General features: G+C 40.3%; 1 protein-coding gene across 1 annotated transcript in view; it reads right to left on the bottom strand.

The window, feature by feature from the left end:
- Positions 1-10,157: 10,157 nt before the first annotated feature.
- Positions 10,158-16,506, bottom strand: part of LOC147747531 (vitellogenin-A2-like) — a 63,429-nt gene continuing 57,080 nt past the window's right edge. Inside the window, exons 31-34 of the mRNA XM_086954018.1 lie at positions 14,891-14,979; positions 12,823-12,920; positions 12,547-12,728; positions 10,158-10,424 (exon numbers count right to left, since the gene is read on the bottom strand). Of these exons, the coding sequence (XP_086810144.1) occupies positions 12,567-12,728; positions 12,823-12,920; positions 14,891-14,979 (349 nt within the window). The 3' untranslated portion in view covers positions 10,158-10,424; positions 12,547-12,566. The remainder of the gene's footprint in view (positions 10,425-12,546; positions 12,729-12,822; positions 12,921-14,890; positions 14,980-16,506) is intronic.

The raw sequence follows: 16,506 nt of genomic DNA, 5'->3' as shown, positions 1-16,506 counted from the left end.
CAGGCGCTGATAAGCACTCGCTCAGCTCCACAGGCCTATGTAGGAGGGGGCCGTATTATGAGCTCTATTACATGGGGGCCGAACTGTAGTTACCGGGCGGTGGCTGTGGATGGACCCCCGCTCAGAGTGTTCAATGTTGTGAAGCTTGCTGAGCAGGACACCAATGTATACCTGACTCGCCTCACTGGGACCTTGGCACCCTAATGTGACTCATCCTGTGCAGGTTGCACATCATTGCTGGCGGATGTACATAAGCAGCAAGGTGGCCCTGCCACCATATTCCCCATTGGTCCCTCCCCGGCAAATGGCAGTGCTCTGAGGGGTCCTCCAAAATTATGACATGCATTCCAGCAGGTCACTTTCTGATGTATAACCCAATAAACCTAGTGGTCGCTGCACAGCGGGGGTGTGGACACGCTGAGCCACCCAATGCTCTCCAGCTACACACACCTCGGTGCGGACTGCTCAATGCAGGCTCCATTCACATGGTATGGGTGTGGCCGGTGCTGACATAGACCTGAGCTGAGATCATGAGGAGGACCTCGGTGGAGTGATCTTGGTTACACCTGAATCCTGCCTGTTGGATGTAATTCCCAGGGACGAGGTGAAAATATAACTAGATTTTATGGAGCTGGAGTGCGTATTATTCATACACCAGATCATTACGTGCTGGAAGTCACAGGCACGCCCCGAAATGCTGTGGTGGATCTGTATGTTTCTAAAATGGACACACGCAGAGGCAGATGTTGTCGCAGAAGTCCATAGACAAGCTGGTGATAGGACCAGGGGCATGATCGGGGACATGTATGGCAGAAATTTGGAGGCGAGGGATGATTTCACCTGCCCTGTGAACGTCCCGGCTACTGTCTCCTACCCTAGCTGGGGATGCTCACCATGATTTATGATGCTGTGATATTATACAGTATATTACTTATGCTTCTGGCTGTTCGGTGGCCTGATCATGGCAAAAACATGCAATTGTGTAACTCCACTGTGTTTGTATTAAGCCTGGTTTGAGCTCAGAATTGTATGATGTGTTTGCACCTACATTATTGTGGTTTGGTGTTGTGTCTTAATGTGGTTATTGTGTGGTGGTCTGGTTTGACTATTTTGATGTGTTGTGGCATTTTACATTTAAATTGGGTATTTATGCTGCTCTGGGTATGTTATTGTGTCATTGTCTGTTGTTTCTTTAATATATGTCTACAAATGTTGCTTCATTTCCCATTATAAAAAAGCACATGCTTTTAAATTTCCTATGGCAGGCATCTATTGACCATTGCCCAAGGTGGTAGAATTGCTCTGCCCCAGCTCAACTTCTATTTAAGAAACCAGTCAGTCTAAAACTTTGGCATAGATAGTGTCACGACGGTGTGATTTAGATCTCAGCAGATAGATTACTCCATCAAAACGGTGAAGGATATCCCGTCAGCTGAAATATAAATCCTATTACATCCTATGGGATTGGTGGACGGGATATCCATTACCATTGTGATGGAGTAACCTGTTCGCTGAGATCTAAACCAGACCGTTGGCCTCTTTAATGCATGCATCAGCCAATGACTTATGCTAGAGAGGCTTTAATGGGAAACCCGGTGCAAGCACCAGATGCTCCATTTTTTTTTAATCACTTACGCTTAAGCTCCCATCCATCCTACAACCATCTTGGACGTCAGTGCACCATTTCACCATTTCAATAGCATGCCCAAAGCCCAATGGGGCAATATAGTCTTTCTACCCACCTAAGAGACAGGTTGGAAATTTAATCCTAATCTGGCACTCATTGGTGACGAAATTCTGGTACACACCAGGGAATTTCTTTTCTGAAAAAAGAAAAGGAGGAGTCAGCCTGGCATGCCATAGGGACATTCATTGAACTTGAAAGGGTGTAATACAGTCTTTCTCCCATCAGGGAGGCAGGTTGAGTGGTCTGCTCCCACTTTACTCTCCGAAAGAGTTAGAAAGCCCACCAGACATAAGAGTTTGTTATGAGCAAAGATTGCCCAGTCTAGCATGGGCCATGCCCCAACCCCAATTGGGACAATACAGTTGATCTTCCCCACCTGGGAGGTAGGCTGTGAGCTTTTCCCCAGTTCTGGGATTTTTCTGAAAAAGGAAAGGGGTAGAGAGGCCCAATCTGGCATGGGATCATTCCCCAAATACCAGTGGGGCATCACAGTTTTTATGCCCTGTCCCGGGATTCAGTTTGGGGGTTTGACCCTCCAATCTGCTTCCATTATGGGTTGAAAGATCATTAGACAGTAGTGAATTTTCTTTTCCTACCAAAGAAAAGGTTAGGGTGTCCACAGCATAGGGCCACATCCACTTTCTACAGAGAGCAATACAGTCTTTCTGTCTCTCCTTTCAGAAGAAAGTTAGGGATTTAGTCCGAATTTGACTCTTGGGGAGGGGGAAGGGGAAGGCAACTAGAAACAAAGGGTGTTTTTCTTAACAGAAAAGGGGTGGTGGCTGCTCACTCTGGCATAGGGCCATGCCTCTTTCAAAAAGGGGGCAATAAAGCCTGCATGCCTCCTGAGGGCAAGTGGGGGTTTGCCCCCACACTGCTCTGTTGGAGAGTAGGGAGCTCATTGGACATCAGGGAATTTAGACCACATGTTTGTAAAAGAGGCAGGCATCCCACCTAGCTTAGAAACATGCCCTTCACTCCTGAAGGGTCAATAGAATGTTTCTGCCCCCAGTGGGCAGATAAGAGGTTTGGCCATTAAGGTTTTTTCCCATAATCTGTGTCCTGGGGGGTATAGCACCCACTAGATAATAGGTATTTTTCATTTGGGCAAAAGAGTGCTGTGAAATACCACCCTGGCATTGGACCATTTCTCCCTTGAAGGGTCTCTCTGCATCCCAGGGGGCAGAGAGGGAGTTTGCCTCACTTTTCCTCATGGGGGCACAAGGTTCATTGGATACCAGGAATAGTTTTTTTATGAACTAATGGGGTGCGCTCTGGCCCAACCTGAAAATTTAAAGCCAAAACAGTCTTTCCACTCCTTTGGGGACTAAAGCACCCCCATCCCTATTACTAGGGAGAGGATTTTTTTGTGGGTATAGTTTGGACATGTGCACAGGCAGAGTAAGGGTAAATCCCTATTTCATTGTTTTGCAATAATTAATGACTGCAATAGTTGGGGTCAGCTCGGGCTGGGCTCAGGATGTTTAGTTTTCAGAAATGTCTGAGTTTAGTAGGTTTCCCTAGGTAGCAGGAGAGACATGCCAGGAAATACCCAGTTCCCCACATGGCCAAACCAGGTCCTTTACCCCCAATTGTTTTTGTCTCCATGTCATGTTTTGAAGTGTCACAAGTATTTGGTCCAGCCACCCAAGTGAGGTACCATTTTTATCCAGAAATGTGAGTACTTTGGGTGTTAGGAATTTTGCGGATCCCCACAGCTTCCTGAACTTTGTCTCGCAGAAAACATAGGAACGTTGATGATTTTAGACAAAGTTTGAGGTCATGAAATCCACATGAGTCATACCAGCAGGGACTTCTGTAGGTGTCTTGCTTTCGGAAAGTTCTAGGTTTCATAGGTTTCCCTGGATGGGTACAGAGCTTGGACCAGCATTCCGCAGCTATCCACATTGTAAAAAAAAGCATTGATTTTGCAGGGGGAATTGTGATGTCTCCAGGAATGCTTTTGGGATGTTTCGTGCAGAGACATTTTAAGTCATGGAAAAAGTAGGCAATTCCCTAGGGAACCCAACTTCCAAGGAGCCCCCTGGTAAGTGAGGGGGGCAGATGAAATGTCTGCCATGCTCACTATGTTCTGAAGAAAAAAAATGTTGTCTAATTTGACTGGCAAGCTTGCTTAACAGAAATTTGAAGAGCAAATGCTTGCAAGGGTACTAACTTTCCAGTGCAAAATACTTTTTGTGCTGAAAAGTGCCCTTTTCTCATCACAAATAGCGTTTTGTGCCACTTTGCCACAACAGCTAATCCATAAAGATAGCAGAACTTGACTTTGCATGAACATCGAAAGCCCTGTTAAAGCCGGTGCTAACATGGAGAAATGTTTTAACTTTTCCAAACATTCAACACATTGCATGTGTGCTGTACTGTACAGCACAATACAAGATATGGAATGTTTAAGAATGTATATAGGCATAGGGTGTAAAATGGTATGCTTCCAGAATAAATCCTATGCTAGACAGCACACATGCTTTCCTCCACCTTTGTGTAAAGGTTGTGCATGGTGCTAAGTAGCTTGTTTGTGTACAATCACAGAGGTTGTAAGCAGCAGCAGTCCATTTCTGTATTAATATGGCCCTCCACTGTTTCTTTCCCTGCACTGCTTTGCAGTACAAAACAATACATCTTCCCCTTAGTGTTCATGCCTGGACTGCTAAGCTTCCCTGACTTGGGGAGGGGAAGAAGCTGTTACCTATCACACTTGAACATCATAAAGTCTTTGTCTGAGCAAATGTACAAAGGTTTTGACACTAGTCTGTTGTGACCCTGGACATGCTGTGGGCAGGGCAGAGAGACAGGAAATACCAGGCACCTCTGGGGATGGAAATCTTCAGAACATTCTCCTACTTAAAAGTGGGAACCAGGTATAAATATTGGACTCTCAGACCCAACTGTTTAGTACACATCTTTACCTTGAATACTTAGGAGGTCTACTGTGCTGCTCTGCTACAAGGACTGCTACTTTTTTGCTCTGTTGCATATGACACATCGCCAACACAGGACCTTCAATTCCACCCTGCAGCGTCCTCAAAACTGCTGCTGTGTGATGCATCCTTCTTGCAAGACTTCATATCGCAAACCCCTCGTCCGTACAATCCTGGATGATGATGGAGGACTTAGCAGAATCCTCAACAATGATGTAGGACTGTTCACGGCAGCACCGCAGCTTCCTCCGAACCACCACTGCTCAGTGCATTCCAAACGCAGTATCTTGCAGCATTCCAAAAACAAGGATTTAAGGTACTTTGTTCTGCAGGCCTAACTTGCCCCCTGTATCTGGCACGTGCTCCATTGCGGTAGACTTCAACTTGTGGCTTTGTTCTGGTCTGGCGCAACCAGATAACCACAGTTAACGCTTTGTACTTTTAGCCACTATTTTCAACAAACTCCTTGAAATTCCATATATCCTGTTCTAAAGATTGGATTTTGTCATTTGGGTCTTACCCTATTTTTCTAAATTGGTGTGGGATTTTTCTTGTGCTTATTTTCAATTTATTACTGTTTGAAGTGCAGCATAAATACTTTACACAGTGTCTCTAAGTTAAGCCTGACTGCTTTTGTGCCAAGCTAATAGTTAGGGTTAAGCGCAGCTTAATTTGGGGTTGCTTGTGTTTCATCCTGACAGAGATTGTAGTTGCTGCTTGAGTAGAGTTTCACCCCCTCAACCAGTATTCCTATTTCCAACACTCTTTAACTATCTTACTTCTTCATTTTCAACTTTTATTTCTTTGCCTCTAACATGTTATCTCTATCACCAGCTTCACTCTCTCTCAGTCTCTGTTTTAACACTCAAACACATATTTCCCAGTGCATCTTCTTCTTCATTTCACCTCACCCCCTCCACTTCAACTATCTCTATCAATGTCTTTCTTTATTGACCTCTACCGCACCATGTTTAATCTCACAATTCCGGACCTCTGTATAGACATCACTTCTTTACATATTTCTATATTTCATGTATTTCTTTCATCTTCCTCTTTTCACCTCACACCAGAATTCAATTTCTACTCTTAACCCCTCTCGCTACCTTTCTCTCTTCCCCACTAATCTCTTTACCCGACCAGTTTTCCATCCATCATCTCCTTTTCATCTCTCTGTCTAGCTTGCATCTGTTTGTTTTGCATCAAATCCCTCTCTCTTCTGCTACCTTTTGCTGCACTTACCTCTGTCTGGTGCATCTTTTTTCGACATTATTACCCTCTTTACCTCACCCTTTGGAGTATTGCACTCATCCACATCTCTCTACAGTTCCTTTTCCTATCTCTAGCTCTCTCTCACTCTCAAAAACATACCCATTTTCTACCTCTTTTAACCTACCCACATCTCCCTCTTTCTACCTTGTTCTACCTCTATTTATCTTTCCTTCTGGGTACCCCACCTTTCTGTATTAACTTTACAAGCTCCCCACCTCACCTATATTTCTACATTAGCTCTGCTGCTACCCCTTCTCCCTCTTCCTAACGTGTGTAGCTACACTGTTCTCTTAATTTTTCTATTTAGGTCCTGCATAAGTATAACTTCACACCATATACATAGGAGAAGAACAAAGCCGGAGAATAGAAATAAAAAAAAAGTTGTCATTGCATTGCTTTGATTTTCATTATTGCAGGAAAAATGGTAGCAGTGACAGGGATATATTTGTGACTACAAATATTCAGCAACTAAAGCTGCACATTCAACATATGTCTTATTTTCATTTTAAACAAACACCAATCCACAATAAATCTTACAGGTCATCCTTAGCATGGTTTTCCTAAAATAGGAATAGCAGGCTGATTGGACAATGAATTTGACATAAAATGTAGTTGTTGCAAGTGAAATATTAGATCCAAATAAATAAATAAAAGTGGTTTATCAGTACTTGCTGAATCTTTCTTTTGTTTCCATTTGGCTGGCAGACACCAGAAAGCTTGACTTTTCAGCAGTTTTTGTGTTACCCCATTTCTGAAGGTCTAAAATATAATTCAGTGTTGAACAACAAAGAGGAAATACATTCAAAGTTGTTCCAAACAGTGGCCTAATATATATCTCATCAGGGGCCTCACAAATATTTAATATGTCACTGGTTTTGAGTTACGACTGCCGGGCCCAGCTACACATGTGGGGTACAGTTTATATCAGGAGATGTGGAACAGAGAACAGTTATCAAATGAATCTGCAGTTTAATCTTTCATATGTAAGCCATTGAGCTAAAAAGAATATATTTTGTAAATTTCCCTCTGAACCACATGAAGTTATGGGAAACCCAATATTCAGAGGTGTGCAAATACCCAGTGCTCCTAATGTGCTCCTAATATCAGTATCTTGTGCACATTTAAAAATACACAAGTTACCTTCATATCCATTATTAATTCATTCTGTAGACATTGAAAAATCATTATAGGCTACAGCTCTGTTTTTAGCTCTAGGTATTGGGTATTTTTTGAGAATCTACAAACCCTTTATATCCTTGCAACCAGGAGAGTATATTGAACGTAATAGTATATTGCTTTTGTTACTCAATCATTCTAGCAAAAAAAAAATACTCATGATAACATTCTCACCAGTGGTAATTATTTTCTTACTCATTTTCAATGCACGTTTTTTTCAAATATTAGTCTCTTTTGGAAAACTTTGAAGGATGTACACAAACGACCCCTTGCTGAATTTAGACCACCCATGGGTAACACAGCTGTTTCAACTACAAACTGCAAAGAGGTTGAAACCAAAAAAATCTGTGGTAAAAAATCTTTTTGATACAATTCTGCTTGTTCAGCAAACCTTTCTTTGATTACATTTTTTAGAATAATGCATACATTTGGCAGCCTTAAACTGCCATACAGGCTGCAGTGATAGGCCTGAGACATGTTTTAAAGTGCTACTTAAGTGAGTGGCACAATAAATGCTGCAGGTCACTGTTAGCATTTAACTTGCAGGCCCTGGGTACATGTAGTGCTGTATAATAGGGAATTATAAGTAAAATAAATATGCCATTCTGGTGTAAACACATTTTTCCATGATTTATGGAGAGAGCACAAGCACTTTAGCACTGGTTAGCAATGGTAAAGTGCACAGAGTCTTAAGGCAGACAAAAACAAAATTCAGCAAACAGGGGGCGAGAAGGTAAAAGTTTTGGGGGAAGACCACACCAAGGAAGTCAGGTCTAAAAATCCCAAAGCAGGATTTTATTTCTGAAAATAAAAAAAATAATGACTCTAGCACTATGGGATTTGTCTCTCAATGTCTGAGCGAATTGTTCACGGCCCCTTACAACAAGGTTTTACATGATAGTTATGTGAAGTGAACACTATCTATTTGACTGCCCACTCTAAATAGGATGGGCATTGTGTGGCCAAACCTCCTACAGCCCTTACTCCGTCAGACCACTGGAGGTGTATGTCAGTGGCGGAGACTGACTTCTGGAGCTCAGCCTGACTCTAAATCAGGAGGCCGGAATTTGGATGTGATGGAAAGGGTACTCCGTCACCTTTGTGAAGGAGTACGCTGTCCACAAGTCTCTAAATCAGGGCCTAAACCAAAATGTTAAGAACTCAATCCAGCCTGTTCATGTTGGACTCTTACTGCACTTTCACTGGTGCTACCATTGACAGTTTGAAATTAACCTACTACATTGTTCTCCCTACTGCCTAGGCCCCACCAGGGTTAGAGAGTTTGCCCTGCTGCTGCATGGACAGATATAGCCTGACTGCAGGTTTTCACCCAGTTTTCTTGCATGTTCCAGAACAAATCAAAATGTAACAAACCTACAGTGTGACATTGGCTACACTTGACATTGCATATTCTTTGCAGAGCCATTGTAGTAATGCTGAGATCCTGATGCTTATATGTTGTGGACAATACAAGTTGGTGCACTCCCACAAATGCCCTTTCCATATGTCTGAACTTACATAGACTTAAAGTAGGCGTAAGAGTTCTACATATATTGTGTAGGACATTACATTGATCCCACCCCTATAAAGAGGATATAAAGCAAGAAATGTTGCTACATGCAAAATGCTTTTCAGGTTGAAAAAGGGTAATCAAAAACATGTCATGAATTTACAAAGCCTATATATGTTGATTGTCCACATTGTTCTAATCTTGGGATGTCTGTAAGCATAATGTAAGGCAATGCATCCATATGCAGTAACATCACGGGCATGGTGAAAACTCCCTCACCCCCTTTAGCAGCTTGTAGAGTGAGATGAATGTTTCTCAGCGGGCCCTATGTGTGAAATAAAGCAGTTATATTGCTGCTTATGGTTCCTATGACATTGATGGAAAGCTTGTGAATACCACTCTTGAAGTTGACGGAATGGAGGGATGGAGAGAAGGGCTGATGGTGAAGAGGAAGGGCAGGGAGAAGAATAAAGAAAGAATGGATGAATGGAGAATGAAAAAATATTGAAATAATGATGAAGCGAGGTAAAGGGAATATTTCAGAATTTCAGAATTCTCTTAGGGGAGGAATTCTCACTCAATGCCAATGCAATTGAACTATGGCTGGAAGTGGGTATATTTTAGTTTTCTGACTACTCCATTGAGTAAATCATGGATTGTCTTTAAATGCACACAGGAATTTGGCGAAAAGTGGAACATTCATTACAGTCTACAGCGATCATGCTAAGTTGACACATCTTTTATTTTATTACGTTTTCTGTGAATTGGGCCCTATATTTCGGACACACCAATTTCTAAAGACGAATTTAGACTCAAGTATTAAAACCTAGAAGTTTACTACTGTCTAGCTGATAGTGGGTTTGTGCTACTGCTGCTGAGTCTTCTTAAAACCTAAAATCCATGGAAAAGACTAACAACATACAAGAGAAACATATTATAATATTCAAGGACACCACATCCGTCTACCTGCTCTTCAGTAGTGTCAATCTTAACTGAGAAGGAGCTTTTTAAAATGTAGGTTTGTGTACACAACTATCGTATGCGGTTTGTACTCAAGATTCTAAAATGTAGGGACCTATCACTTAAAGCATTACAGGTAATATCTCATTTGTAGGTCTCATGAAGGTGATATATTTTTCATTAGGATTGAAGTCCAATAAGGAGGCAAACATTAGTGTATTTTAGAACAATTTTAGAACGTTCTTTTCCAGTCTCCTGATTTTTAGTTAAGCATTACTTGAATTCGTGTTACAGAATGAGGGTCCTACACACCCAAAAAGAAACCAAAACAGGTATTGTTTTGTAAATGAATAATCAGTAAAAGGAAAGTGCGCTTGACATTTAACCGTATGTATTTGGACATAGATGACATTCTGGAAGTAAAAATAAACCCTTTTGAAGCGTCCTCTTTGTATCCCATTATTATGCTGACCTTTCTTTGGATGCTGTATCAAGTGCTGCATCCCTAGCTCCAGGGCAAAATAATCCAACCAATCCTAATTCTTTGGAGAAATGATCAAATTATTTTTTGCAAATTAATGACTTGCTAACTGAAATGAAAACATGACTCATGCACTTCTTTATGAATGAAATCATTGTTTATTCGGAAATAATATATTTATATGGAATTTGACGTTTCATATTTGGAAAGGCAAGTCATGGTACGATTTAAATTTAGAATCATTTAAAATGACACACTGGTGAAAGGTTGATGCGGAAATCTCATCCTCTGAGTGGTTGTTCTGCGGAGTGCTTTGTAGTTCTCCAGATCAGCATTATAATGTGTCACTAACATTTTCACTCCTTGCCCAGTTTAGGCTATCAGCATGGATCAAAGTAGAATCTGTACAGAAAGAGTGAAGGTTATCAACATGGAACAGCCAGGTTGATGTTGAGGCCCTTACAGTGTTTACCATAGGAGGCCTCAATAAATGCACAAAAAAATGCAGACACATTTATTGTTAGTAGCAAACATATAAGAGTATATGTTGTATTTTTAGCAGTAAGCTCCCAGATTATTGGTAGAATATGTTCAGATATTACCAAGGGTGTCATTACACATATCTGATTATTTGGTAACTTAGAATAACATATCCAATTGCACAGGATGCATTTTTTATCGGATGCCATATTCTCTTCCCAAGCTACGTTCCCCACTACAAGCTGCGAAACTAAGATGTAGTGCTTCTTCTCACATCATTAACACCAGAGTTTACCTTGCAAAATTTGTGTGGGGGAAAAGTGTGCTATTTCAAAACAAATTGTCTTGTAAACATGGTATTATAAGACAGCCTATTATCCTTCTTAGGATGTAGACCTTTATTTCTATAAATGCTATTTAAAAACTGTTGTAATCTAAATGATAAGTAAACCCCACTTTATAGTCAATAAAGGCTACATTTGCAAGATTATATTTTCCAAAACCACAACTTCTTTCAGAGTATAAACCAAAGGTGACCAGACTTTCATTTGCACCTCCACCTCCTGTCCACTCAATTGCAGGATTGGTGAATAACAACCAGAAAAATATGTAAGTGCCTAGGTCCATTGGCATTGTCCAAAGGGCATAATTCCATTAATGTGTCATACAGCATATAAGCCATACCTGTGTAGTCCCTTCGCTTGACCAATATATGGGTCCACCTTACCACTCTCTGCCTTTGGGAACATTTCAGCGCCCTAGGATCACCTGGGCCTAAGAGGGGACTCAAGTTACACCTCTGAGATAAAGCCCAAAGACGTCGAAAACCTTGTAAGGCCACTAGCTTCTCTGTGTTGTGGCATCATTTGTTCTCTGTCTCATTGGGTGTGATACGGGTCTCAGTTTGAAATCACTAATTTTGTGCCCAGTAAGTACTTTTCTGAACTGACTTATGTATCATTAGGTCTAGTTGGAAAACTCAGTCTCAGAGCGTGTCGAAATTCAACCTACCTCATTAATATTCATCCGGTAGGTCGCAAATTGCGACTCCTTCCACTTGGATGCCATCACAAGGATGGTGGCCTGATGGTGTCAGCAGATCTCCTTGTTATTGGCTTTAAAAAAAAATCTATTTTTTTAATACAGCTGTTTTCCCTAAAGAAAATGGTGATGCATTTAACCCCTTCGGTGCTCATGACGGAACGGTTCTGTCATAAGAGTCGGTTGGCCTGTGCTCATGACGGAACCGTTCCGTCATGAGTCTTTAGAACCTTCAGCACCGCAGAGGAATTCGCGCAGCACTGAAGGGGTTAAAAAGATGAGTTTCATTTATTTGCTTGATTTTTTAATTCACAAACAGGTGGAGGTCTGAAAGGGAACACTTTGTTTTTGAGAATGGCTACCACGCCAATGCGGGGGATGACAACATTTAAATGTTTTCAATCTGGATTTGGTTGCAAAGTATTGACACATATGACACAAACTGGCATTGAAGGGGCACCCTCAACACGCTAGTTCCATATACTGAACTGGTATCCATTCAGAATCCCATATGGCAAATGTTGAATCTGAGGAAATATGACTGTTAAATGCTTTGTACTTCACAGGCATTGCCATCCAATTGTTTAGAAATTGAAAATATTTTGGAACCACTTTTAGTGTCATATTTCATTCCTTTAGCAAACAGAAGATGTAGGTATTTATGTGTCTGTGTCTAGGTGTAGTAATTGTGTAGGTGTAGAAACATTTGTGCATGGTGTGTGTGTGTGTGTGTGTGTGTGTGTGTGTGTGTAATTTGAAATTCACAATACTGTTTGTAACTGGAGATAAAATTAAATGTGCTAACATACCATGGTATTTTATTCAATAATGACTTAGAAGATGCCAGGAAATTAAATGTGCGAATAATACTTAAGTTGGTTGATGTACTATTGGATAAATGGGTCACTCTGCCATTCTATATTGTAGATTTGGTTCCAATAAAATGATGGCCACTCTGCTATACTTATTGAACTATTCCAATGAATCAGTTTTGTCAACTCACCAGTTTTGAACCTTTCATCGCTATTGAACAGAACATGATTCTTCTGTAATCCAAGATTTCACAAAACTCTCCTCATCTTTAGCCACAAATCCATCTGGCATCTGATATTCCTGTTCCCGCTCATCATCATGATGGCCACAAACGCCACATGTCTTGCCCTTCATCCACAATGCTGGTCTAACCTTTATGATAAAAAAGGAAAGAGACCTCTGATGTAAATCCATGCAATCTTGTCAATATGGCCAACCACGCAGTAAGCGGAATGCACCAGAATACCTGGCATGTGACTCCATTGTAGTGAAGCTTCTCAATGCCAAAGTCAGGTGCAAGCAGGATCAGCCCATCAGTCTCCTTTTCAATCTTCAAATGCGGTTCTGGAATCAAAAGAAGTGTAGTGTGGTCTAATTTCAAATGAACTAGGAACTACATAATATATTGTGGAGCATTTGCAGCAGAGATAAAAAAAAGTGCCAGAGATAAATCCAAGAGGAGAAAGAGATTTATCTTTTAATTAATAGGAGATATACATATAGTTTTGATTTGAAACATCTGTTTAGAATGCAACAAGTCTGCAAATAAACATGCTTACCATGTAGGAGGGGTCCTTTAATTGATTTGAAAGGCATGTGCAATCTCTAAAGAACATTGTCTAAATAATTAGAGGCCTATTTTATGCCTAATCATCGCACTTTATCGACTAACAGTAAAGGCTTATCAATTCCACGTTAGCTCTGACTCAATAATAAAGGGAAAATGCATTTGAGCTTGTGTGTCAGAATATTGAATACAGAAATATTGACATGGTCAAATGTTGTGGATAAAATATTGACAACCAGAATATTGTGTAAGGAGGTATATAATAGTAAGTGTAGAGTTACTTTTCTTAACTTTATGTCTCTGTATCTTAGGGATATATATTGTTGTGGTACTACCTGTGGAGTTAAGTATAGTAAATCTGGGCATACCTATGCCTACTTATCTTCAATATATTCAGGTAGTTCATACTCTTGTCACCTTATTTTTTCATGTCAGTTTTCAAAATGTAATATTCTGGTACCATAACCACATGCGTATTTGATTTCACTCTTTCTGATATTTCTGAATCACAATTTAGCAAACCTACAACATTGCAAGGAAACATGATTCACATGTCATCAAGGCAGAAGATGGTATCTATGTATTCTCAAAGCAATTTACGTACAGATTTTAGGCTCAAACTATCTGCTGTATATCAACTGGAGTAGCCACAGAAAGTCAGCGTTGAAAATCTTTAAAATGCGAGAATTAACTTTATGTGATCAAAACAAAGTAAGATTTTCAATGTTTGTAGTAAAAACTGAAATGAATACATTTCAGAAGTGAAATAATGATTTCTTTATTTAAACATAGTTACTTTGGGAAACCTGTGTTGTTCGAATTGTTTTGATTTATGACAGCACAAAGTGGGAGGAACATTTTGAAATTAGCTTCCCACCCTGGAAATATACATAACTACTCCTGTCACATGTATGAGCAAGTGCCTTTTAAGCATAAGAGAACAAAAGGAACACTCCCATGTTTATTGCAAGCATAAGGGGTAGGACTAAGGGTCTCTAGAAAGGGGAACAATTTACTTTCCATAGAAAAATGTTAGAAATACACACTTGCTCATGTTTACTCATGCACATTTTTTATGGGTGGTGAAAACTCAAATGAGTACAGATTTGGGTTTAAGGGTGCTCTTGGATAGTATGGCTGTCATGAATTCCCAGGATGCAGCCTTATATTGGTTAGGCAATCCTAAAAATGCAAAAATTTGCTTCAAATATAAGGGTAGATTCCTAACTTTGTAAAGGTATCTTTGTGTATCGATCCAGGAGAAGGGCAGGAATGTACATGATTTCCTTATTGTAGGAACAACAACTACTCTAATCTGCACCACAAATCTTACACTTTTTATGTATTTCACAGACCTAGAGGGCCATTTTCCATCACTTTATACCATTAGAGACAGTTGGTGGCAAGAAAGGAGAGTCGCAGAGTCAAAAAAAAGGACAGGGAGAGCAGGACAGAGCAAGAGAACGGGCCAGAAACGAGTCTGAATTCATTTACATCTAGAAGCACAGTGGAAAACTAAAGCACTCTTAAATATCCTTAACTGAGCAGTATTCCCTGATGCTGATATTGATGACACATCTGCATCAACTGCTAGCTTAATCTCATAATAGAAGCAAATGAGTCATACCAATGTATCAGCTGTTAAGGGTTAGGCCCCTGCCACTGACCCTTAAATGGGTTCTCATTTTAGTTAGGATGGAATTGATTGTTTGATTATTGATGCATCCAATAAAACTCTGTCACCTACCAGAATGTGATTCATATGGCAGACTGTTCACTTCAATGCCATTTATCGTCAGCTTAATGGAGTCAGCAGATGGAGACATTTCAATATCACTGAAGAATAAGAACAGATTATATGTATGTTTTTAATATCTTTTGCTTTCAAAGCAAAATCACATGCTCTGTTATGGTAAGTGTTTGGCCCAATGCTTATAACACTTTGCTCTGTGTATTTGATTGGCTCGCACTTTGAAATTAATAAAAGGCCCTTTCTGTAAAACCATACATCTGGTCACTGCATAAACACTAACGTGGTCAAGTGATGGCATGCGAGGATTTTCTTGACATATACCCAAGAATGAACATTGCACCTTCTGATTCGACTCCAGAGAGTCATATTTCTCCTTTTTAAACCAGAAAGTGGACTTTACCCATACCACATGTCCCTTCTCTTGTTAGGGGTAGGAGGCAGCCTGGGTCTGCTTGATGGACCACCTTTCTTCTTATAGCCTGTGTTTTTATTGCTATCTCATTGCTTTTCATTTGGCATCAGTTGCATTTTGGCCTAGGACTGGTCTTGGTCAGTAAGCAGGTGTCAGTGTTTTTGCCATGCTTTTAATTACTGCAGAAATCCATGATTCTTGATACATATGAAAGATTCCTCAGTTAAGTAATATGTTGTCATACTATCAGTGTTTAAATAGCCTAAATATGGATGCTTCTATTACAAGACTGCGAACTTCAGGAGGCTTACCAATCAGTGCATAGCTCACTGTTAACATTATTGGCAAAATACGCATTTATCACTAACTGGGGCAAACAAGTAACAACGTGAGCAACTACTCTTGGAGTCTACACAAGTTGTTGGAAATAGACTGAGAAAAATCATTCTGCAGGTAAAAAGTAATATAGATCTTTGCTGCCCACTGCACCAAGCCCCTTCACACTATGTCCTCCAAAGCAAATATTATTGCATATGAGCATTATACACAGTAGCTTTAGTGATCAATAAAAATTGTGTTTTAAATGGCAACTGGTCATAGCAATACAAGAATCTGAAACTGTTCCCAATAGAGTCAAGCTGATCACATGTTGTCTGGTGTTGCATGACCACTGCAGTAATAACTCAATACAGAGCACTCAGGTTACAGAAAGCTCAGATGAGAGCCAAAGGGCATTTTTGGAATGTATATACACAAATAATCTAATACAATCAATGCAAGTACCCATATGTGTGATAGGACCAGCTTTAAAACATGTGTAATCATTTATTGTCATTAGGTAAACCTTCTGTCCTTCACTCTCCCCGTATGACCATAAGTGTTATTAAAACTGATAATTGTTCCCTGAGGAAATACAGACTTCCTATACTATTAGGCTCCCTTGCTGTGAAATGAGCAGTATTACCTGCTATTGCCATGGCCTTTAATGAGAATAGTTTTAAACAGAATTCAGCTGAGCCTCAATGTCTGCTTTGTGTGACTTGTGGTTTATAAAGGCAATTGATAACCATGCCCCTTTGACTTCTAAATGAGTTTCTACTCCATAGTACTCCTATGATTTAGCATAGGACGAAGTCAAACCCCACATGCTGCAATGCAAATGGAGGGGATTATTCTATGATCACAATAAAGAAGTGTT

The sequence above is a fragment of the Lissotriton vulgaris genome, chromosome 1_1 (genome assembly GCF_964263255.1).
Source record: "Lissotriton vulgaris chromosome 1_1, aLisVul1.2, whole genome shotgun sequence".
In the NCBI taxonomy this organism is placed as follows: Eukaryota; Metazoa; Chordata; class Amphibia; order Caudata; family Salamandridae; genus Lissotriton; species Lissotriton vulgaris.
This window is presented reverse-complemented; position numbering and strand designations above follow the sequence as displayed.